At 48.6% G+C, this 24,970-nt stretch overlaps 2 protein-coding genes across 4 annotated transcripts in view; both read right to left on the bottom strand.

Moving 5' to 3' along the window:
• The window catches only part of MAD1L1 (mitotic arrest deficient 1 like 1), a 565,246-nt gene extending 548,761 nt beyond the window's left edge, over positions 1-16,485 (bottom strand). For 2 of the 3 annotated variants that reach the window (XM_073361987.2, XM_073361989.2), the window contains exons 1-9: positions 16,405-16,485; positions 11,884-12,046; positions 10,832-10,972; positions 9,172-9,351; positions 7,555-7,679; positions 6,749-6,830; positions 4,304-4,434; positions 2,708-2,822; positions 1,642-1,703 (exon numbers count right to left, since the gene is read on the bottom strand). In XM_073361987.2, the coding sequence (XP_073218088.1) occupies positions 1,642-1,703; positions 2,708-2,822; positions 4,304-4,434; positions 6,749-6,830; positions 7,555-7,679; positions 9,172-9,351; positions 10,832-10,972; positions 11,884-12,033 (986 nt within the window). In that variant the 5' untranslated portion in view covers positions 12,034-12,046; positions 16,405-16,485. The remainder of the gene's footprint in view (positions 1-1,641; positions 1,704-2,707; positions 2,823-4,303; positions 4,435-6,748; positions 6,831-7,554; positions 7,680-9,171; positions 9,352-10,831; positions 10,973-11,883; positions 12,047-16,404) is intronic. The other variant, XM_073361988.2, reaches the window with a different exon arrangement.
• Positions 16,486-18,542: 2,057 nt separating this feature from the next.
• MRM2 (mitochondrial rRNA methyltransferase 2) lies at positions 18,543-24,967 on the bottom strand. Its single transcript, XM_073361999.1, has 3 exons — positions 24,886-24,967; positions 22,317-22,606; positions 18,543-19,320 (listed from the first exon to the last, which is right to left on the bottom strand). The coding sequence occupies exons 1-3, from the start codon at positions 24,891-24,893 to the stop codon at positions 18,878-18,880; spliced, it is 741 nt and encodes a 246-aa protein (XP_073218100.1). The 5' UTR covers positions 24,894-24,967; the 3' UTR covers positions 18,543-18,877.
• Between the last annotated feature and the right edge of the window lie 3 nt (positions 24,968-24,970).

The raw sequence follows: 24,970 nt of genomic DNA, 5'->3' as shown, positions 1-24,970 counted from the left end.
AGGCTTGCCGCACGCAACAGCTGTTTCGCGCAGCAAGCCTGGGAGGGACGGGGGAGAAGCGGAGCGGCGGTGCACTCAGGGGAGCAGGCAGAGGCAGAGCGGAGGCAAGCTGGGGCACGTTTCTATAGGCAGCATGGCCAGCGCCGGAATGCCACCCCTAGAAATGTGCCGCCCCAAGCACCTGCTTGTTTTGCTGGTGCCTAGAGCTGGCCCTGTGAGAGACAATCCTCTTTTACCTCAAGTAGCAGCGTACCCAATATAGAATCCCAAATCCAAACAAGGCTAGGCCCAAAGTATGCCATCATTTTGCATGCAAAACTTCCAGTGTTTTTGTTTGTTATGCAGCTGCAATTGATGGGATAGGGACAGGGGCCCGAGTGGGGAAGTTTGATCTGGGGTAAAAGTTGCAGGTCAAGCCTAATTCTTGTCTAAAGCATAGCTCTCAATGCAAGGATGTACAAAGGAAAGCAGTTCTTTTGGGCAAAACACCTCCCTTCCCACCAATAAGCATAATCACACTTGAAACATTGAGAGAGCCACAGCCCTTGCAAAGGTGGCACCTGAGCATGGCCCTAATTTCGCAGATTACTTTTCTTGCAAAGCAGCAGCTATCCCTGGGAAGAAGATGCAACAGATACCACTCTTTGGTTACATCACAGACAAATTAGAAGAGCCAGAACTGTGATTTAGTTCAATGCTAAAAGATGTCAATCTCTGTATCTGTAGCAGCGGTTCTCAAACTGTGGGTTGGGACGCCAAAGTGGATTGCGTCCCAACTTAATAGGGTTGCCAGGGCAAGCATTACACTTGCTGGGACCCGGGGCTGAAGCTGCAGCCCGAGCTGCATCACCACGCAGGGTGGCAGGGCTCAGGCTGTGGCCCCCTCTCCTGCCACCCAGGGCAGCTGGGCTTGGGCTCTGCTCCCCCACCGACCCCACCCCAGGGTAACTTTGTTGTCAGAACGGGGTCGCGGTGCAATGAAGTTTGAGAACTCCTGATCTACGGTGTTACACGTCAGCCCTCTCTTTGACAAGTGTTACAATCATTTCACTGTCCCTAGAGAAATTTTCTCAGCACCAGAAGTGAAAAATGTTTATTACACCTCTACCATCATATAAAATACAGGATAATAAGAGAAAGAGCTGTTAAGTTAAGTTACTACTTTAGAAAACAACACGACAGGTCAGTCTAACGCAACATTCCTGAGATTTCATTACAGGAATTATATTTTCAATAATGCATCACAGGCTCATATATGTGACTTGCCGTACATCTCATGAAACGCTCCACTCTTAATATGGTCACACTAACTCAATTCCTTCTAAATATGAATGTAGTTGTACGTAAGAAGTTTAGAGAACTAAAAGCTGAACCAGCTTTCCACCCACCACAGTCTCAAATGGATTGGGTCAGGCTGTCAGTCACCAGTTCACAAATTAATCCCCAAAAGATACTCTTTGACTGTTTGTATTTAACAAGGCAAAATCATATATACTTCATAGCAGTGAGAGAGAGGAGTACCAACAGACAAGTTTGCACACGGGAGGACAGATAAGGTGGACAGCCTGACAAGCTTAAGCCATCAAGATCACTAAGAAGTAAAGCAAGTGGAACAGGTGGTTTAACTCCATCAGCACCTACCTGATATTTAAGCCAGTGCTCTCATCTAGTTTTTCCCAGCTTTTCAACTTTCCCAGAAGTTTCTAGGGAGGAGGAAAAAGAAGTCAATAAAGAAACCTAAATGAGTGTTCTTACATCTCAACTCCTATAGCTGCATTTTTCATTCCTTCCACCTTAGCCTTTTCCACTTTTTTTCCTGTGGACTTTATCATCTATGCATGGCCCAGTACTGCTGGAACATCATTCTGTGTACCCAAGACACTATGAACAGCAGCATTAATCTTCCCAACCACCACAGTTACATGGCACAATGTACCATTTCTGTGCCATCCATTATCTATCCTTGTGAATTAACCCCCATGCACCAGATCCTGTTACTGCACAGACCAAAGAAATTAAAGCAGTATTCCAAACATGCCAGTTCTATACCAGCTGCTGTGCCCATTTCTCCTCCCCCACCAAAGGGATATGCATCACAACTCTCTATGCTTTCAGTACCAGATTGGATTGCCCAAGTCAGATCTAGCCCTTAGAACAGCTCTGCACCACAACACTTTCCATGACCGGGTAATCATCTTGAAAAATCATTTTACCTTTGAGTAAAATGTGGGTGGGTGAAAGGGGTGATTCAGGCAACAGCAAAACAAAGAAATCAATTGTATTGATACAAGACTGTACAGTGGCCCCTTCTACCAGCAAAACTGATCTGAGGGTATGTTACAGGTTCCCATTATGTGTCTATCTTATACCAACACCTCTGGTAAGCATTGGGGAACCGAAAGGGCATTCATAGGTGGGGCAATGTGAAAGGGAGATGCCACAATGAAGATGCGCTGCTACTTAGAGAAGTCTTTAAGATGAACAATGGACAGACCTTTGTTTTTCTCTCATTATGAACACTCCCCTCGTATGGGTATTCTACATCTTAGGCTACATCTTGGGGTTGGGCCAGCACGAACCACAAACCACAGCAATCACTTTCTGTACCCTCGCTATGTCTAGAGGAACTTAAGTTCCCTAAAAGACCACACAAGCAAGAGCAGTAGCCCCAGTTCTACATATATAGCATATGTTCTTGGCTCCTCACCTCATTCTCCAATTCGAGGTTCACTAGATCGGCCTGAACCTTCTCATAGCGCTCCAGTTTCCTCTGGAGACCTTCCACCTCCTCTCTGAGTAACCCATTGTTTTCCTTCATTTCCCTGAGAAAAAGAGAAAGGGCAAAGCCATTACAAAGCCACCACAACAACTCAATTCTCTTATGTAAACTCCTGGACACACACACACACACACGGAAGCATAAGGTATTAAAAAAGCCATTATGACACTGAGCCAAAGTGGTAACCTTCTATAACCTTTGCTACAAAGTGACTGTTACACAGGAGGTAGCATTCGCTGGGCTAAGTTTTCCCACTCCAAAATGCCCTGAGTTATGTCCAAACATATGAAAATTTCATACCTGCTTTACCGATTGTACAAAAACAGAATTTAAAGTAAACACAACAGCCTTGACATTATGATGCAAAGTCAATATGAATGCAGGTCTGGAACTCAGCAAGTAAGGAAACAGGCAAGAGTTAGTGCTCTTGTCCGTTTACAGATAGTAAGATTTCTTCAGCCCCGAGTTTATTTTAGTATAGGTTTTGTGGGGGTACATTAGTCAGTCCAATGGTGTCAAAAATAAGACCACTAATCTTTCAATGTGCTTCTGTTTCCACTCTGCTATGACACATTTCACATTTCCAAACAGAGAGGATTGCATAGAGGCACCTGGAGAGTTTCCATGATAAATCGTCATTGAATGGTGGTAGTCCACATAAATCAAGAGCAAACTCAAAGGAGCCTGCTTAGACTCCAGTCTTCTAAATTGTGGTAAAGGGAAGTTGGCAAGATCAGATACGCATGTACTTCAGACTTTTTGTTCATTTGTTTTCAGAGATTGAAATTAAACTCTCTCAGTATAACAGCATATCAAAGTAATGCCAGATTACTCCATAAACACAAGACAACCAAGTTTCAAAATTCATTAGTACTTTGGAAGCCTACAGAACAGATTCTAAAAGAGGCAGCACCAGAGCAATTTATAAACTTCAGCAGCCAGTCTTTCAAAATGATACACTGGCACAAGAATGCTTTCAAAACATTAGTGGAAATGCTGACTGGCTGGTAACAAAATAAGAATTTAAAATCTTTGCCAAGATATTACAGGGATAGACATGTTAGAAATGTCGTGAGATTGAAGAGATAGCCCATCACAAATCCCATAAAGAAAGGATTTACTATCAGCAAGTACGTTTAGCATCAAATCCCTCTCCAATCTCCCCTTACTATGCACAACCTTCCCTTTGATCCAAGTTGAAGGTAAATGTGTCTCACCTTCCAAAATGACCAATCCTCATTTCATGATCCCCTCACACTGTGCAAAAGGAGATTATCCAGAATCCTCCAAATCACAATAACTAGTAACCATTACAACACTGGCTCAACCTCATACACAGTAGATACAGAAGACCTTTAAACTTCCTTCCACAGCATTCTATTTGGAAATTTCCATTCTGCATAATGCACTGTATAATGCAAAGCCCCCGAGACAGAAAATGACAGCTATAGGAGGATGGATCACAGCAGAAGACAGCCATTTTTGACATATGCCCCATACTGAAGGCAGATCTTTCCTTCTCACCTGAAGTAGGCATTATCCTCCCTGAGCTGGAACAGTTCCCGCTCCATCTTTGGGAATCGGGCCAGCTCTGTTTTCATGTTCTTCACAATTGCAGCATCTTGTTCCTGCAGGGAGAGCTTCTGTTCCAGATCCTGGAAGGTAAGTGATGACATGAGAACAAGACGACAACTGAGTTTAGCTCAGGAAGGCTCAGAGCTACCTCTCCACCAGACTGCTAAACCTGTCCAAATCCTTTTCTCTCTAGCACTCTCTCTATCCTTACATTAACTCCAACATACATCAGAAATGGGTACTGTTAACATTTAAAAGGACATCTGCCCTCCCTTTTACACATCAATTTCCTATTTGTCAAGGAGTAATAAGCCAAAGGTCATCTCTTCTCACCTACCATAAGGTAATCTATGAGAGAAATTAGTACTCTGATGGACTTATTAGGAGTGGTCAGAACAGACACACACAATGGAGACAGGTTTCAGAGTACCAGCCGTGTTAGTCTGTATCCGCAAAAAGAACAGGAGTAATTGTGGCACCTTAGAGACTAACAAATTTAGCTTATGAGTAAATGAGAAGACATTAATTGGATAGAGAGATTCTGGGATGAGAACCACACCTTCTTCCCCGCACATTGGTTTTTCCAGCAGACTAAGAGTTTATTTAGAGCAGTGCTGCAGTTTGTTGTCCTCTTTCCCCACCTCCACTTCCAGTCACTCTGCCTGCTGTAGAAGTTTCTCTTGACACATCCATAAAGAATTGGCAATGCTGCTGCCCTTCAATCTTGCTCTACCCAATGCCAACCAAAGGAAACTCCACAATCAGCATTCCCTCAAAATCAAGTTTAATTCTCTCCATCTGTTTCTATCTCTACTGCCTCCTATCTCCACAGAAGAGAATCACTCCTAACTGGCCCAGAAGTTAGTTTGGCAGGACAGAGGGCATCTCCATACTTCCCCCAACAAGTCAACCTGCAATCAAAAGCATTGCAGCTAGCTGTACTTTGTATGCATATTAAAAAGAATACCCTGACTCCAGTGGAAAGATTACCCCAGAACAGGAACTGAGCTCAGAGTTTCAAGGCTCACCATCTGCCATGAAAAAGCAAACATGTCTAGAAGTATTGTGCCAGAGCCCTGAGTGACCAGACAAGACCAGGCTGAGCTTGCATCCAAATAATCTGCTATATAACGATGCAAATCAGTTATCTACACAGAAGGGATCTGTACAGCTTCTGACCACTTGGACTCTGTGATACAGAAAAGACAAAAAATGTTATACAGTAAGTCCTCACTTAACGTTGTAGTTATGTTCCTGAAAAATGCTACTTTAAGCTAAATGATGTTAAGTGAATCCAATTTCCCCGTAAGAATTAATGTAAATTTGGGAGGGGAGGGGGGGTGTTAAGGTTCCAAGGAAATTTGTTTAGTCAGAAAAAAGACTATTGTTATATACACACGCACACTACACCTTTTAAACAAACAATTTAATACTGTACACAGCAATGATGATTGTGAAGCTTGGTTGAGGTAGTGGAGTCTCAGGGTGGAAGAGGGTAGGTTATTTCCCAGGGAATGTCTTACTGCTAAATGAAGAACTAGCTCTCAGCTGAGCCCTCAAGAGTTAACACATTGTTCTTAATGTAGCTTCACGTGGCAGAGAGAGACACAGACACACTCTGTGTGTGTGTGTGTGTGTGTGTGACAGACAGACACACACACACACACACACACCATGTATGAGACAGCAAGCCATGCATTGCCCCTTTAAGTATGCTGACCCCACTCTAAGTACACTGACTTTTTAAGTAGATCAGCAAGTTGAGACAGCAACTGCTGCCAGCAAGCTCCATCCATCCTGAGCCCTGTCGTGTCCCCCCTGCTCTGTGGAGAAGGGGTACAGGAGCTGCTGCTCCTGCCCTCCGAGGCAGAGGGCAGGAGCAGCACACAGCAGTGGGGGGAAGGACAGTTGAACTGGCCAACAATTGATAGCCTGCTGGGTGGCTGTCGCACAGGGAATTTAGGGGAGCTGATGTGGGGCTGCTGGTCCACCCTGGTTCCAAGCCCCCACCAGCTAGCTCCAACAGACTGCTCTTTCTGTAAGCAGTGGACAAAGCAGGCGGCTGCCAAACAACATTCTAAGGGAGCATTGCGCAACTTTAAACGAGCATGTTCTCTAATTGATCAGCGGCATAACAACGAAACAACATTAACTGGGACGATGTTAAGTGAGGAGTTACTGTACAAGTGCTGAATATTATAGACTGTGTAATCCACCCTTCTAATTTCTGTGCCTTGACATCTGAATTTAGGCAACTTCAGCTCTACCCACCTAACAAGCAAGGCATTTATATGACAGAGTGGCTCTCAGTTTCTGTAAGGGTAAATCTTCCCAATACTTTTTGTATGTAAAAATGAAAAGTAGACATTCAGCATGGGTCTCACACACTCTCACCTTAATTTTCTGCTCATGTTCTGCCAACAGAGACTGGCTTGCTTGCAGCAACTGGATTTGTTGGTTGGCCTCCTGACATTTTCTGTTTTAAGTAGACATAAGAGACAAATTTACATACAAGAATCACTTGATGGGAACTATCTATTATAGATATAGAGGTATATTGGAGACACACACTTATTCAAGTGTCATTTACCACCACGACCAAGGACTGTTGTGGTGTAAAAGCAAGAACTGCCCCGCAGGACCTTTCTTTAATTTAATTTAAAGTTCTGGAGCAACTGAGACATTCACTGTGGAGACAGATTACCTCTACTTAGGAAAGCAGAAATATTCATTCTTCTAAAAAAATACTGACTCCATATATCCATAGAGATCCTCACGATCAAGTTACCCCATGGCCACACCAACAAATACATGAGTACATTACATAAAGAAAGAGTCATTTAAACCTTGATCCTAAAAAGGAGAGTTGGTACATGGAGCTGAAAGAGGAGGATGCAGCAGGCAGACACACACCTCATGAGATCTTCTAATCACCCCTCAACTACACATAGTACAAAATCAAGTATCAACATGAATATGAGAAGTAAGGGCGGTTTTAAGCTTGGATGTTTTTTTTATGAAGGTAGAATTAAATTGCTGCTCAGCGCTAGTTTCCGGCAAATTTTATAACCTGCACATCCAGATCAAAAAAGCCCTTTGAACAGCAAAAATAAAAAGGCTGTTGAACGTTTTCTGAATGGCAGCAGCTGCAGAAGACTGAAGATTTCTTTTTTCCTGGCAGTTGTTAATCCCCTACTCACTGGTGTTGCAGATCCAGCTGTTCCATCAGCTCCTGCTTCTGAGATTCCTGACTTGTCATTTGCATCTCCTGATTCATTAAACTCCACTGCAACTCAGATATTTTCCCTTTCAATACGCTGATCATCTGGATTCACAGAAAGAAGAGGAAGAACAAACAACAAACAAATAGACCATTGGACCTCCAGGCTGAACATTATGGAATGCAAACTGTTGAGATATAACAACTGACTAATGTGAAACACTGAATCTAGAAATAATTCACAATAAGACCTGCAAACCCACCTCAGAACAAAGTCAAAGAAAATTCTTTGCTCTCTTTCGTCTGCCCTGCCACCCAAATTGACATTTCCATTATTCATTAAGTGTATGACCTCAAACTGGTATGCAAAAAAGCAAACCTCAAAGCCAGAACCTATGCTCACAAGAGGATGTGTCCTACTGTTGACAATTATCCCATCATCACCATATCCACATGCTCCTAAGCAATGGGTTTTCAAAATAGAGACCCAAAAATTTTCAACCAGTCAAGTAATAGCAAAGATAAGCCCTCAGTAGGGGTCTAGCTACCATGGTGATTGGCACAAAGAAGTATGGCTAAGACAGTAATCACAGCAGCATTTGCCATTACACCTTTACTAAGCTACTAGACTCAGCTCTCACTCTCAGACTTACTCAGAATACACACACAGAGGGACAAACATCAGTACTGCCAAGTCTGAAATAAACTAGTTGACTGACGAACCTTATATGGCAAATATAGACAGCAAAGCAGAGGAAGGAACTTCACAAAGTTGAAGAATAAGCCACATTGGCTCGAATAACCATTATTCGTCTGACCCTCATACCTCACTCCCACCTTTAGCATTCTGAAACGTATTGGATCGCACCCAAAATGTGTTAGATGCATTAAAGAGACAAGATCCCTGTCCCAAATTTTACCAATGTGGGGATAAAGGTGGCATAGAAATAGGTCAGCTGCATTTATTATTGGGTTAGTTTTTCTTCCAACCTCCAACAGTCTTCCTATTTTTATTGCCACAAATTCCAATTGGCAAGTTAAATCCACTCATTTGAACCCCCCCTCATGGGCCCCAAATCCCTAAATTTTGGGTGCTTAGCTAACAAATGCTAGTAAAGGAAGTTGCCATTTAAGACATATTTGGAAGATGTCTCCTCTAGGTAGTTTGGTCCGACGTAAATCTCAGCTCCGCTAACTCTCCTGCTTGTTTCCTTCACTCCCTTGGCTCCCTCTCATCTTATCACTCCCTTCACTGCTTTCCCCCACTCTCCACATCATGACTTCTATCCTGATTTCCCCCATGCCCAGAACACTCTCCCTGCCCTTGCCCTCCAACTGTCTTTCTCCTCCAAATCCACCTCTCCAAGCAATGTCGTCTCATATTCCCCATATTCACCACTCTCAAACTGTTATCCCGTCTCCTGTCCTGTTTAGACTGTAAGCTCTTTGGAGTAGAGGACACATCTCATCTCTGTTTGTTAATCACTGTGTACACTGTGGTTCTAATTGTTGTAACAAGAGTGGATTGCTTCAACTCCATGTGACCCTCAAAGTCACCTAGAGCACTGGGTGAAATAAGAAATTGCTGTGCTCTTACTTCATTAGCTTCAGCCAGTTTGCTCTCCTTCTCCTGCAGCTTCTTGCTCACAGTCTCCATGCTCTTCTTAAAGGATTTATTCATCTCCATTTGTTCCTTCAGTTTAGCCTCAGCCTCCACTTCCTTTTCCTGATAGTGCTTTATGCGTGTGAGGAGCTCCTGGTTACGGTCAACCTCTCGCTAGGGAAGGGAAAATGTAAAGGGACTTCATAAAGAAGGAAGAGCCATAACGGTGAAGACATTGTCCTTTCCTCTTTGCCCCTTTCCTCACTATACGTCCCACAGGCAACCCTACCAACCAATGCTTTTCAGAGCCAAGCTCTTTTACCCCCTCGCTAGCAAAGCTAGTATCTCACTGGCAGCTTCTCAATGACCGGGGAATGAAGCCAGAAAATTACCAGACAGATTCCAAGCACTTCTTGAACTGATGTATGGACGTTAGCACACAGAGTTGGCTTCATGGTTTGCACAGCATAATTTACATTGGCTCAAACATGAAAACCCTGGATACATCAATTACCCTTTCACAAGAAGTTTATTTCACTGAGCCTGGGACCTTGATATCTGGAGTAACAAGACAAGTTTCTCTGTGAAATTTCTATTTGCATTAGAGCATTTTAAGTCTAAAATATTTTAATCTTAAATAAGTCAACTTTAATCGTACAACATAAACAACCAGTGCAACGAAACCACCAACATATGGGGGCAGATTTAGGGGTTTTTTTCAGCCATATTTATTTATTTTATTGGCACTCTGACAGCATTTCCCATGCCATTTCAAGTTCATTTCTAACTCAAATTGATTAGCACTTATTGAAAAATGTAAAGCAAATTGCTCTGCTAATCAAAGCAAATCGGGCCACAGATTTACATACTAAGCAAAGATTATGCAAAGCAACGCATGGCTCCTGAAACCTTTATCCACATGACTCATGAAACGCTGAATTTGAGCAGGGTAATTACCACACTGCTGGATTAGTGCTGCTCCCTTTTTGTACCAGTATTTTAAGGGTTTCTGTGACTGACTCAGCTAGATTCAGGTTTGAACTGTTCTTGGCTTAATCCCAAGATCGACTGACTTGAGGCAGAACCAGAAATTTACTCAGTGACCCACCATTTCACAGCTACAGAGTAAATCTGTCTCCCAGCATCCTTATAATACTTTGCTGGATTGACTTTTTTTTTTTTTTTTTTTAGCAGCTGAACTTCGGAGAGATGCTAAGAGCTTTATAGGATGACAAAGCCCACAAACTCTGCTGCTTATTTTAGCGACATAGCTAAGCAAACACATTTGGGCACACAACCAGAAGGCAACGAAACTATTAATCACTGACTAGAGCTCAGTGTCTTATCAATGCAGCTTCTCTTGTATTGCAGTCGCATGACTGGTGTTATCATTCCAGTCAAACATACCAAATGTTTGCAATTGTGCCAAATGAAGTTTAAACGCTTCTGGAAGAAACAAGGTTTAATGCAGCAGACCTGAATCTCCTTTTGTCTTATACTGATGAGCAACAGAGTGCTCAATAAATAAATGTACAGAATATCTGGTGGTCAGATCAATATCAGACTATTTGTCAGCCATGCAACAAAGTTTTAATGATCTCAAGATGCTCTGACTGAAGCCTTGGCTGTCAGACAGCACAAATGCCGTACCCACCTCGTAGCTCCTAGCATTAGTATTAGCTGCCTTCTCCAACTCAATGCGAGCTCTTTTGTGGCTCAGCTCCATCTGCATCTTCTCCCGTTCCACTTGCAGGAGCTGAGATTTGGAACGGATTTGCCCAGCTTCTTCCTCCAGCTGATCAGTTTCCATGTGAAGAGAGACACAAAAAACATACAATCAGCAGAAAAGCAATAATATTTTGCCTTTCTATAATACCCTCCAGCTTCGGCTTTCAAATTACTTTACAAACCTTGATATATTGAAGACTCCACAACCAACGGTGTCACACAAATAAAAGAGTAAGGAGTTTAAAATATTATAGTCAGAACTTTAAATGCAATGGAAATTAAAATAAATATGGCAAACCCTTACTTTACACTCAGAGACATAACCAGAGATCCATAACAAAGCTACAGAAGCTAAGAACTTTAAGGGAGATTTGTCTAAGATATCTTAGGTATTGCTGAAATGCCCATCACCATAGTATCCATAAAGACTGGTTTAGTAAATTAGACATTTACACTTCCAGGGCTACAATTCTGGCCCAGATAGAGGTCCTCAATGGAATGAATTTGGTGATCTCAATTCAGCCCTCAGAGTCACTATCATAAACACACCACCGATAGTTTAGCCCAGCTGACAGTATGTTTTCAAGAGAGAGCTAGGCAAGGCAGGAAAACTTGTCCAACACCGCAAGCAAGCCATCAGTTAAGCTCAGTCGTGGGGCAGGATGAAGGGAAATCGCAATACAGATGCCTGAGTTGGCCTACAGATAACTTAAAGGGGAAGAATTCAAGGGAGCCCCTTGATTAACCAGGACAAAGAGTCAGGCCCATAACTCACTTTTTTTTTTTTTAAATGAAAGGAATGAAGAGTTTTATTTTGGGTGCAAATTATCTCCCTCATTGACAATGTAGGGACAGCAATGTAAGAAGGGACAAGCCCCATCTCCTAACTAAAACAAATCTCCAGGCCTAAGATCAAATGAAATCTAAACTCTTGACTGCAGTGACACTACAGCTGTCAGCAAGCCAGGGATGCCTCACCTGCACCCTCTGCTGGTACTGCATATGCAAGGTACTTTGAAATGATCCTGGTGTGGCTGGACCAGATGCCCCCTCCACACGCTGTGAAATGAAGTTGTTGAAAGATCTCAGGGTGGAGAACACAGTTGTATTATCCTCCAGGTTCTCCATGGTGAGCTCTCTGCTGTAAACACACACACACACAAAGCCAAAAGTGACACATCCAGGACAGCTTACAGTCTTATTCACTGCTGTAACCTAGGGAAGGCATACTCCTTCCTTCAAGTCACTCTGGAGCAGAGTTTCTCAAATGCTGGGGCCACCAGGGCCATATGCAGCCACCAGCAGATTTTTTTTTCAGCCATAACAGCCTCCGAAGCATGGGGGGAGGGGAGGAGCCAAGCAGATTGTGGGGGCAAAGCAGCAATTCCTCCTTGCAGCGCCCAGCTGTTGCTCCTGAACAACTGTTACGAAGGGCAGCAAGTTGTACCACCTTGGTGTTTGCGCTGGCACTGCCAGTGGGGCTCGGGGTACCCTGCACAGCACAGCCTCCTCGGGGGGCCCCGGCAGTGCGTCTGGAGACATGGTGTGCACAGTGCTGGAGGTAGCTGCAGCTTTCAGTTGCTGGAGTGCTTCCCCCAGGCAGCTTCCCCCACTCCTTCCCAGTCAGGCACAGGGAACCGGGGACTCTACAGGCAGCTGGTGACTTCCTGACCCACCTTCCCTGAGAAGGGGGCAGCTCTCACTGAAGGGCCATGGGAGGCAGGGACAGAAAGACAGATTTGTAGGAGCAGCCACTAGCAAGAGTTGGTGGCCACACTCTGAGGCCACCAACAAATTTTTTGTGAGAACTCCTGCTCTGGAGTCTACATTCTTCCCACATGCATAGGGCCCTACCAAATTCACAGCCGTGAAAAACAAGTCACGGACCGTGAAATCTGGCTATTGTAGGGGGATCATGGTATTGCCACCCTTACTTCTGTGCTGCCTTCAGAGCAGTAGCTGCCGGCTGGGCATCCAGCTCTAAAGGCAGCATTGCCACCAGCAGCGGCTCAGACGTGAGGGTGGCATGGTATGGGGGGCATCCCTTTTTGAGAGGGGGCAGGGACAGCCTTATAGGTGGGCAACGTGATCGGGGGTGCGATGGTCACCCACTCACCCCATACAAACAGCCAGCCCAAGGCCCCTTTAACACCCAACCACTTGGGAGGAGCAGAGGTGGGGGCGCCCTGGCCAGGGGCTCCTACTTTGCACCAGGCTCCAGCTGCCAGCCCCAGCCAGACAGTGGAGGGACAGGAACTTCCTCTTCCCCTGCACTGGCCGCTCCTGGGGCCAAGTCAGACCCACCTCCGGTGGTGGCACAGAAGTAAGGGTGGCCATAACATACCATGGCACCCCCATTTCTGCACTGCTGCTGGCAGCGGCTCTGTCTTCAGAACAGGGCTCCCAGCCAGCAGCCGCCGCTCTCCAGCTGCCCATCTCTGAAGGCAGCATCACCACCAGTAGCAGTGCACAAGTGGCAATATCACGACACCCCTACAGTTGCCTTGTGACCCTCCCACAACCCCTTTTTGGGTCAGGACCCCCAGTTACAACCATGTGAAATTTCAGATTTAAAAATCTGAAACTGTGAAATTTAAGATTTTAAAAATCCTTTGACCATGAAATTTACCAAAATGGACCGTGAATTTGGTAGGGCCCTGCACATACAGCATGCAAAACCAAAACTGTCAGCTGCAGTAAAAGTGAGGGAGCCAAAACACACACGCTGCTGCCCAGAGGGGAGGAGCACATTGGTGGCGGGGCCCTGTGCTACTGCCCCGGGGGTTCAGGGCAAGCTCCTGTGCTGGAACTCCTTGCCAGAGGATGTTGTGAAGGCCAAGACCATAGCAGGGTTCAAAAAAGAACTAGATAAATTCATGGAGGATCGGTCCATCAATAGCTCTTAGCCAGGGTGGTCAGGGATAGTGTCCCTAGCCTGTGTTTGCCAGAAGCTGGGAATGAGCCATAGGGAATGGATCACTTGATGATTCCCTGTTCTGTTCATTCTCTCTGGGGCACCTGGCGTTGGCCACTGTCGGCAGACAGGATACTGGGCTAGATGGACCCTTGGCCTGACGCACTATGGCCGTTCTTATGCTGCCCTAGGGGAAGGGGCACACTAGTGGCAGGGCCCTGTGCTACTTCCACAGGGGGGTTCGGTATCAGGGGGCATGGTCCTGGGCTGCTACCCGGGAGGGGTCAGTATTGGGGAGCAGGGCCCTCTGCTAATGTCCCTGGAGGTTCAGGTTTCAGAGTAGCAGCCGTGTTAGTCTGCATCCGTATAAAGAACGGGAGGACTTGTAGCACCTTAGAGACTAACAAATTTATGAGAGCATAAGCTTTCGTGGACTACAGCCCACTTCATAGGATGCATACTGTGTCTTGGGACGGGGCCCTGTGCTGCTGCTGCTGCCGGCCCCCCCCGGGGGGGGTGGGGGTTCTGGGGGGGGCGGGGCCCTGTGCTGCTGCTGGGCCCCCGGGGGGGGGTTCTGGGGGGGGCAGGGCCCTGTGCGGCTGCTGGGCCCCCCCGGGGGGGGTTCTGGGGGGGGCGGGGCTCTGTGCTGCTGCTGGGCCCCCCCCCCCCCGGGAGGGCGGGGGCTCTGTGGGGACGGGGCTCTGTGCTGCTCCTGCCGCCCCCCCCGGGGGGGGGGGGGGTTCTGGGGTGGCGGGGCTCTGTGCTGCTGCTGGCCCCCCCCCGGGAGGTGGGGGTTCTGTGGGGGCGGGGCCCTGTACTGCTGCTGGGCCCCCCCGGGAGGTGGGGGTTCTGTGGGGGCGGGGCCCTGTACTGCTGCTGGGCCCCCCCCGGGAGGTGGGGTTCTGTGGGGGCGGGGCCCTGTACTGCTGCTGGGCCCCCCCCGGGAGGTGGGGGTTCTGGGGGGGGCGGGGCCCTGTGCTGCTGCTGCCGCCCCCCCAGGAGGGTGGGGGTTCTGTGGGGGCGGGGCCCTGTGCTGCTGCTGCTGCTGCTGCCGCCCCCCCGGGAGGTGGGGGTTCTGGGGGGGGCGGGGCTCTGTGCTGCTGCTGGCCCCCCCCCGGGAGGTGGGGGTTCTGTGGGGGCGGGGCCCTGTACTGCTGCTGGGCCCCCCCCGGGAGGTGGGGGTTCTGTGGGGGCGGGGCCCTGTACTGCTGCTGGGCCCCCCCCGGGAGGTGGGGTTCTGTGGGGGCGGGGCCCTGTACTGCTGCTGGGCCCCCCCCGGGAGGTGGGGGTTCTGGGGGGGGCGGGGCCCTGTGCTGCTGCTGCCGCCCCCCCAGGAGGGTGGGGGTTCTGTGGGGGCGGGGCCCTGTGCTGCTGCTGCTGCTGCTGCCGCCCCCCCGGGAGGTGGGGGTTCTGGGGGGGGCGGGGCCCTGTACTGCTGCTGGGCCCCCCCCGGGAGGTGGGGGTTCTGGGGGGGGCGGGGCCCTGTACTGCTGCTGGGCCCCCCCCGGGAGGTGGGAGTTCTGGGGGGGGCGGGGCCCTGTGCTGCTGCTGCCGCCCCCCCGGGAGGGGTGGGGGTTCTGTGGGGGCGGGGCCCTGTGCTGCTGCTGCTGCCGCCCCCCCGGAAGGTGGGGGTTCTGGGGGGGGCGGGGCCCTGTGCTGCTGCTGCTGCCGCCCCCCCGGGAGGAGGGGGTTCTGGGGGGGGCGGGGCCCTATGCTGCTGCTGCCGCCCCCCCGGGAGGGTGGGGGTTCTGTGGGGGGCGGGGCCCTGTGCTGCTGCTGCTGCCGCCCCCCCGGGAGGGTGGGGGTTCTGGGGGGGGCGGGGGCCCTGTGCTGCTGCTGCCGCCCCCCCGGGAGGGTGGGGGTTCTGGGGGGGGCGGGGCCCTGTGCTGCTGCTGCCGCCCCCCCGGGAGGGTGGGGGTTCTGTGGGGGCGGGGCCCTGTGCTGCTGCTGCTGCCGCCCCCCCGGAAGGTGGGGGGTTCTGGGGGGGGCGGGGCCCTGTGCTGCTGCTGCTGCCGCCCCCCCGGGAGGAGGGGGTTCTGGGGGGGGCGGGGGCCCTATGCTGCTGCTGCCGCCCCCCCGGGAGGGTGGGGGTTCTGTGGGGGCGGGGGCCCTGTGCTGCTGCTGCTGCTGCCGCCCCCCTGGGAGGAGGGGGTTCTGGGGGGGGCGGGGCCCTGTGCTGCTGCTGCCGCCCCCCCGGGAGGGTGGGGGTTCTGTGGGGGCGGGGCCCTGTGCTGCTGCCGCCCCCCCGGGAGGAGGGGGTTCTGGGGGGGGCGGGGCCCTGTGCTGCTGCTGCCGCCCCCCCGGGAGGGTGGGGGTTCTGGGGGGGGCGGGGCCCTGTGCTGCTGCTGCCGCCCCCCCGGGAGGGTGGGGGTTCTGTGGGGGCGGGGCCCTGTGCTGCTGCCGCCCCCCCGGGAGGAGGGGGTTCGGGGGGGGGGCGGGGCCCTGTGCTGCTGCTGCCCGGGCGGGGGATCTCTGCGGGAAGAAGGGCCTCGTACTGCCACGGGGCGGGAGGGGGCGGCCAGTCCCGCTTCCGCCCTGGGGGCGAGGCCCGCGGTGGGGGGGCAGCGCGGGCCTCTCACACTCACCCGCCGCAGCTGGCTCCCTTGCTCCGGCTTGGATCTCCCTCCTCGTCCTGCGCCGAGATCTCACGAGAACTCGCGCCCAGCTCCCGCGACACCAGCCCGCCCCCTTGCCGTAATGCTGGGATTATACTTGTATCCTCGCTTGTAGCGCCTCCGTTCTCCTCTTACCGTAATGCTGGGAGCACGCGTGAAACTCCTATGTCCCCAGCGCGGTAAACCAGTGAGTGTCATGGCAACGTTGTGCATGGGAGACCTGCCACTTTTTTGGGGAGTGGAAGGCTGATTTTCTGATTCAGACCCTGGACTGGGGTTTGGGAGACCTGGGCTCCAGTCTCCGCTTTGCCGCGTGAGCTTGCTCACTCTGTGCTCCAGTGGGATATTTCCTCTCTCCCCTCCTTCGGTTGTTTAGACTCTGTCAGCTTTTCCCGGTAGGGACTGTCGCCCACTCTGTACATACAGTGCCTAGCCCCCTGGGACCTGGACTTCCTTTAGGGCCTCTAAGCGCCAGTGCAACACACATGTTTAACAACAAGAGTCATTCTACGAGGGGCCAGAAAGGGCATGAAGCCCCCCTGCAAGGGACCATCCCTTCTCCAACAAGGCAAAAGGCACCACGCTACAGGAGTTGGGCTGCCAACATGCCATAGGGAGAGCGAGTAACGCACCTGGTCCCCCCAGATCTTCACAACTCCTGCCCACAGTAACACCCATGCCTGCATTCCATCCTTTGAACCCTGCAGTTCTGCTATCAGATTGGACCAGGACACCTGCAGAGAACCTTCCCCTGCCCCTTCTTCAAAGTCAGAAGCGTCAGGAGGGACTCCTAGGATCATACACCCCCCAGGGCTCAGGCCAGCCAGACCTGATCATATGCTGTCCTCTACTGAGCACTTTTTTTGCTTCATTTCCAGAGGAGACAAAGAGCTTAGAAAATGAGCAAAATTCTAACCTGGACTAACAACGTTAGTAGCAATATAACCGTGCATGCATTGGATTTGCAATCACATCAGTGACCAGCCTTAGTACTGTCAGGAGTAGAAGAATATGCCCAAAGTGCACTGTTAGCTCTGGAAAACGAAGAGGCCTGAGTGGAATGAAAAGCTGTATCCTTTTGTTGCTGTCCTTCTGCAAGTAGATAAAGAATTCATGAATTCTCACTCCCACGTTCCTTCCTCACTCTTTTTTGGTATGCAATTGCACCTTTGTCCCTTCTGCCTAGAAATGATGGATACAAGGCTGAGAAACTCAGCAATTCACACCCCAATCTCCCCTCTCCAGCAGTAGCACTAAGGATGCCCACTGTTAGTTTCAGTCATTCATGCTCTTATTCCACTCTCGCGGGAGGGTGCAGTTTAATCAAACCAAGTGTTTAAACAGAAATCCAAGGTAAATCACAGTAACTAAAATGTGTACTTTGTAAACCTCTTCACACTGCTCAACTGGGAATCCCAGCTATGCTTCCACTACACGCACAAGTGACTCTGACCAGCTTTTTCCTGAGGCTGCATGAGAGAGCCTCCAGCACTTTGCTTTCCATGACTTTGGGGTGCAGCAGGCTAGAGCTGTAATTGTAGGGAGAATCCTGCTCAGCCCAGGGCTGGAGCATGCCAAGTGAAAACAAACTCTTTGGGGAATTTAGCTACTAAGCTCTAACAGGACTTGACTTGAGTACATGCAAAAACTGATTTTTCAGAGGCTTGTAAGCTGGTTAAATGTGGTTGGATTGTCGTGGGGACAACAAACGGCACATCTATGACAAAAAGGCCACTCCTCCTCCAAGCCCCTGCTCCAAAGCCTAGGCACAACAGACCTTCTCAAAGAATAAGTCACCTGAAGTTTTTAATACAGGTAAAACATGCATTTTTCCTAGCCTCTTTCTTAGAAACAGCTTAACGATTTTGGCTGAAGTTTTCCAGAAAACTTCAGCCTGACGCAGACGTCTGGCATAGAAAGGTTCAGCCCATCTGGTTATTTGGCAAAGAGTGCACTAATAAATTGCACTAAGTCTTAGGAAAAATGCAGAGGAAGTAAAACTGACTCCTAGATCCCTTCTCTTCACTCTCATTGTGAGATCCACCTTATGTTTTGTTCAAAGCATGACTAGAGTCAGAGTAGCAATTTGAAATAAACGTACAGCTGTAAACAAATCAATAACTTTTATTTTTGTTTCCATCCCCTACAGCCAGCTTTTATATCATTTCCAAGAGCTTTCTTCCCAGAGGTGGAGTTAGACTGGATGTTCTTACTTGCCTAGTTAGATTATGAACTCAGTGGGACAACAACCTTGTTTTATTTTGTACCTGTAAAGCATGATGCACACCTATCATGTTATATAAATGACAGATTTCACCAAATTAGGCTTAACCATAAAGCAATTCAATTTCAGAGTCTCAATGCTGGGATTTTTTTTTAAATACACTTCAAATCAAAGTATCCAGTCAGTGACTGACAACCACTGCAATAAAGGCAGACACAATCAGTGTTTCTGATGTTTCACTCCATCATTGTACAGTTTTGCCAAGTAATAGATCTCCGCTGACTCTTTCCGGCTGGACTGAGGCTTTATAGTTCTCACGTCCTGGAAGCGCTCCATTAGTCTGTTTTGGAGAAGATGGGCTTCCCGTCCATCCCAGAATTTACAGAGGATAGTTCCTCTTGGCCGCAAGATGCTTTGGGACAGATCCAAAAGCGTCAAGCACAAGTTAATCAACTTCTGATGATCTAACTCTCGGATCCCTGTGGCATTAGGTGCCATGTCACTCAAGATAACATCTGCCCTCTCTGTAGGAAGGAGCTCCTGGATCTTCTTAAGCGTGACTGGATCTGTAATATCAGCATTGGAAAGGAAGACTGCTCCTTCCAGAGCGGAAATATGAAGAAGGTCAACTCCAAGGACAAAACCAACAGGGGCATTAGGATCTAGGAAACAAAGAGTTAATGCAAGAATGGAAGATGCAAGACACCTCCCTATCTCCAAATTAATCACTCTTATTACAAGAACTGCTAACAATACAAGTCATATTCATGAGTTTCCCCAGAGTTCAATATACAAACCTACACCACACATTGACAAAGTGCCGTCTAGCCCCCCTATAACCAGAATGCTCATCTATTATGCTCATCTCACCCTAGTTATTTTTAGCACATTAAAAAAAATAAAAGCAAGCTTTCTTTAAAGATCACTATTCCAGAAAGCCTCTTCATCCATCTCTACCCAGTGTATCAACAGTAAGGCTCTGCTGGAGTCAGCCAATAAGAACAGTACTTTGCCCTGTTATACAGCACCTTACAAACATTAATGAATTAAAACACAACACCTCTAGGAGGTCAATGTTACCACCACATTTACAGAAAGGGAAATTAAGATACAGAAAAGCTAAGCTTCTTGCCTGAGGTTATCCACTAAGGGATGGTCTCAGAGAAGTGGATTTACTACAGCGATGGTGTATGGGGAGACTTTGGCAAACCAGTAATGTGCCTGAAAGCACTATAGCTTATTGCTAAAAGCAGACAAGTCAGCAGGCTGTAAATTGTCCAAGTCAGCAGGATTAGCTTAACCAAGACCAGGTGGAGGGGGGGTGGTGTCTTTGGGTGCCAAGGAGAGGGCAGCTTGACCCCGCGTCCTTCCTGAGAAGAATTGTGTTGAAGTGGCTGATACATGCATTTTAGAAGAGCAGGATGTGCCCCAGGAATGTTTATTGCGGGCCTCAAGGCTGCAAACTCTGGAAAAACCTACACCTGGTTAATCGATAATCAGAAGGAACCTCTTGCTTGACAATTGAAACTACTTACTTAACAAGTTTTCTTTAAGGGATCTGTCATTCTATTACTAATGTATAAATAACGAGGAAAAGTTTGAGGTAGTTGGACTCTTTTTGGACTCTCCCTCTGGATACATTTTGCAGTCCCCACTGGCAGACGAAAGATTTGGCCACCGGAAGCCTACCACTGTGCCACTCGAAAGTCATACTCAGCTTTGGTAATTATCAAGGGTTGGGGGTGTTTTACTAACGTGTTGCGGACGTGTGTGTAAGTGCTTGAGACTAAGTAAAGTTTAGCTTTAAGTGAAAGCACTCTTGTGTTGTCCTGTTTGTGCCAGCCATCTATTGGTCGGACAGCCGTGTCTCCCCGGATTTATTTCCTGACACCACTTCGCACAGAGTAAAAGTTACCAAGAGCTTTGTGTTGAAAAAACCCCAGGTAACAATGGAACAACCTCTTACATCACTGTAGTAAGTATCTACAGTACAGCATGTTGCTAGCGTAGACCTATTCTAAGCTAGTGGCAGAGATGGGGACAGACCCCCTCTTCCCCTATGCCCAGCCCTTTTCTTTAGCCTTTAGATAATATACCATAGAGTAGCTCAATGTAAGAGCTTTAGCCACTTCTGCAATACATGAGCCATCTCCTTCTGGGTTCTCACAACACATTTTTTGGTGGCCTCACAACGTGGCCACCAACTCTTGCTGGTGGCCGCTCTGACAGTTTTTCGTAAAATACTTAATTGAGTTTAGGAAAAACAAATAAATACACACAGATACGCATAGGCACGGACTCCATGGGTGCTCCAGCCCTGGAGCAGCCACGGAAAAACATTAGTGGGTGCTTAGCACCGATTGGCAGCTAAGCTCCCCCACAGCACCTCCAGCCCGCCTGCATGCAGCCCCACTGATCAACTCCTCCCACTCCCTCCCAGCGCCTCCCAACCACCACGATCAGCTGTTCCACTGCGTGCAGGAAGCGCTGGGAGGGAGGGGAGGAACAGGGATGGGGCATGCTCAGGGGAGGGGGCAGGAAGAGGTGGGGTGGTGGTGGAGCAGAGGCGGGACAGGGATGAGGTCTTGGGGTAAGAGGTGGAGTGGGGACAGGCCTGGGGGCAGAGCAGGGGCAGGACAGGAGTGGGGGTGGGGTCAAGAGCAGGGGTGGGGTCAAGAGCAGAGCAGGCGCTTGGGAGAAGATGTGAAGGGGGGGGGGGCAGGCCTGGGGAGGAAGGGGAGTTGAGCACCCCCCCGGGGTAAAGAGAAAATTGGCATATACATGTCCAAGTCATTGTAATTTATTTATGTAGGATTTTTTTGGCAAACTCAATAATAAAAATAATGTACAGCTGTCTCTATTCTTTACTGGACCTAAACAGAACAGAAACATAAATAAAGGTGCTTTGCACATTGTCTTTTTTTGTTGTTTCTTTCGCTTTTTTGGTAGCTTTTTTTTTTTTTTAAGACTCCCTAGATATTAAGTCTGTGAAAAGTAATATTAACAAACATACAAATATCACTTTTCACAGCAGACTTACTCAGCCCCAGCAAGCCCTGGATGGGGAGGTGGGTTTGTAGGCAGAGGGGGCCAAGGCAGAGGGGTAGTGGGGGTTAACTCAGGGCTAGAACCCACCACCACCTGGCTAGGTAATGAAGCTCAAAGCCCCGTGGCTGGAGCCTGCTACCTGCCACCCCAACGCTGAAGCCTGACCCCACTACCCCCAGGAAGGTGGGGAACTCACTGGAGACACAAAAGCTGGAGGAGGCGGCGGCACCCAGAGGGGAGCAGGGCCCAACAACTGCTGGCAGTCCCGGTAGAGGGGCCGCTGCTTTACCCACCCCTGCTACCAGCCCTGCCCAGGAGGCTGTAGTCGCAAGAAAAGCCCGGGTGGCCGCATTTGAGAAATGCTGGGTACTCCCTAAAGATGGCTTCTCCACTCCAGAGGAGTTGCTCCTCTTTATTACCAGCATGGTTACAAAAAGCCCCGCATACTTTAAACTTTATACAGCTAGTAATGACTGTGCTGAATGTAAGCACACACCCACATTCAGCTTTCTTCAGCCCAGCTAAATCTATTAGTAGAAGACATTCCTCACAGACTGTAGGTTGAGTCAGCATTGTCTAGTTCTTTTGGGTGCTAAGCATGTGCACTCACCAGAGCCCAAAGCATTGACTCGCTGTACAGCAACCTGACTCCAAGCTCCAGGAGCTGCCCCGCAGTCTATCACAGAGAGCCCTGGACGAAGAATCTTATGTTTGTCATCCATCTCCAGCAGTTTGAAAGCACTCCGGCAACGATAATTATGCTGTTTTGTTGCCCGCACAAATGGATCCTTAAGATGCCGCTCCAGCCAGCGATGCTCTGCCCCGGTTTTGCTCTTTAGATATCCTGCAGCAGTGTGGAACCTTTGGCACTGAAGGGAAGCGCTCACCAACCTCTGATAACTATAAAAAAGAAAGGTAAGTTAATCTGTTTCTGCATAACCACTGTGCACTTGACAACCATATGTCTCTAAAGTAACAGACTCCAATTCTAACCTCATTCCTTTCAATCTATCAGTAAGCTCGTCTACAGATGGAACTCCTGAAATTTACTGGCTCATTTTAAGACTATTGGGCACCTGCAGTTAATAATTATAATTATTTATTATTTGTATTGTAGTAGTATCCAAGAGTTTCAATTATAGACCAAAAAGAAAAGGAGAACTTGTGGCACCTTAGAGACTAACAAATTTATTTAGTCTCTAATTTGTTAGTCTCTAAGGTGCCACAAGTCCTCCTTTTCTTTTTGCGAATACAGACTAACTTGGCTGCTACTCTGAAACCTGTAATTATAGACCAGGATCCTATTCTGCATCAGCACTGTACAAACACAGAACAAAAGGATGGTCCGTGCCCGCAAAGAGCTCAGCATTTACAGTGAGATTTTCGTATCCTAAAAACAGCATCAACATTATCCAGTCCTCGAAACAACTCTGCAAGATAGATATTATTGAATACCATGACCATCTCACACCAATCCGGTAGCTTATGTGAAGCTAGATGGTTCTTCTTGGTCCAGTCTTTAGGGAATAGGTGTTCACTTGGCAACACACACCATCACTGTTAGCACACTAGGCACCTTTGTTGGCAGTGGCAAAGGCACTAAGAAACAAATGAATCTGGATGCCCCTCTTTCTCCTAAAAGTAGTTCTTTAAACATAGTGAAAGGACACCATGTTGTAGCTGTTCTGTGGATAGAGAGAGGCATTCAGTCACCAGAGCTGTCATTAAGGAACCTCACCCCAACACTAAATTCACTAAGAAAAAAGGTTAGTTAACATTACTCCTCCAAAAGTCTCCTTTTCCCACTAATAGATTTAGTCTAAATTCTCCTTCATCTTTCCCAATAACAGCTGTTTTATAAACATTGATTCATAGACTTGAAGGCCAGAAGGGACCACCTATTATGATTACCTAATCTCACCTCCTGCAAGACCATAGAATTTCACCCAGTAATTCCAACCCTTATCTTGTGTCTGACCTACAGCATGTTTTTAGAAAGCTATTCCATCTTGATTCTTCAAGTGGTGAAGAATCTACTACATCCCTCTATAAGTTGTTCTAATGGTTAAATCACCCTCACGGTTACAAGTTATATGTACCAAGAGAAATCTGCATGTGTGATAAGGACCCAGACACAGGGTAACAATCCAATCCACTATTTGTAAGCTCTTTCTGATTTTTGATTAGGTAACCCCCCATATAAGTGATGCTTTTGAGACAATCACAAAGGCCAATATCAGTTTGGGGCCCTTGTAGCACTGGCATGTTGTATCACGTTATTCAGGGACCATGACCCATTGTCACATGGTATGCAATGTTTGGTTTCAGAGTAACAGCCGTGTTAGTCTGTATTCGCAAAAAGAAAAGGAGGACTTGTGGCACCTTAGAGACTAACCAATTTATTAGAGCATAAGCTTTCGTGAGCTACAGCTCACTTCTTCAGATGCTGCAAAGGAATATATCAGCTCAACATCACAGTGTCAGACTCATGCGGTAGAATTTCAATCCCAGAACATACCGATTGTCCCCATTTTTGGGACAGTCATAAGTGTTTTAGCATACAATAGTTAATCCTCTGCATCTCTTTCTTTTTCTTTCCGTTCCAGCGATTTCAAACTGAGTCCATTTGAGTGAGCTCAACAATGATTCCCCCCCCTTTTTTCTCTCCCCAACTGTCCCCATTTCTAGATTTCAAATATTAACAAGTCTGAAGTTTTTCCTTCAAAGCAACAAAAGTGGCACCCCTGCCCTCTGTGATGCGACAGGCCTTGGGGAAAGGGGGTTTGCGCGCACACAGACCCTCCAGGCCCAAATAGGGGCTCAGTGGGACAGGCGACGAACAGAACAAGGGATATGGAATGGAGTCTTATCCCAGCCCTGGGGAGCCACACCCCGCCCCCCGCAATGCGCCACGGTGACAGGGAGCACCCTGTGAGCAGCAGCAGCAGAGACACCCCCCCCCTTAAACCCCGCTCCCGAGGGGACGGTACCGTGGCTAGTCACAAGTGTCTCCCGACCGGGCCGTCACTGGGTTCAATCCCCAGCTCCCCGCTGTCAGACTCGCCCCGCTGCACCCCCTGCCCGCCGCGGGAAGACCAGAGCGACCAAACCGCGCAGGGACCCCAGGGCGGAGCTCCCCGCGGGGAGCAGCCCCCCAGCCCCGCGCCGGGCCCCCTCACCGGCTCATGGCTCCGGCCCACAGCCCCGCCCGGCTCCCAGGCTCTCCTCTGAGGCCTCCCCGCCTGAAACACGCTCTGCGCCGCG

The sequence above is a fragment of the Lepidochelys kempii genome, chromosome 10, assembly GCF_965140285.1.
Source record: "Lepidochelys kempii isolate rLepKem1 chromosome 10, rLepKem1.hap1, whole genome shotgun sequence".
In the NCBI taxonomy this organism is placed as follows: domain Eukaryota; kingdom Metazoa; phylum Chordata; order Testudines; family Cheloniidae; genus Lepidochelys; species Lepidochelys kempii.
Note: the sequence above shows the minus strand (reverse complement) of the source record. Positions and strands in the feature narration are given on the sequence as shown.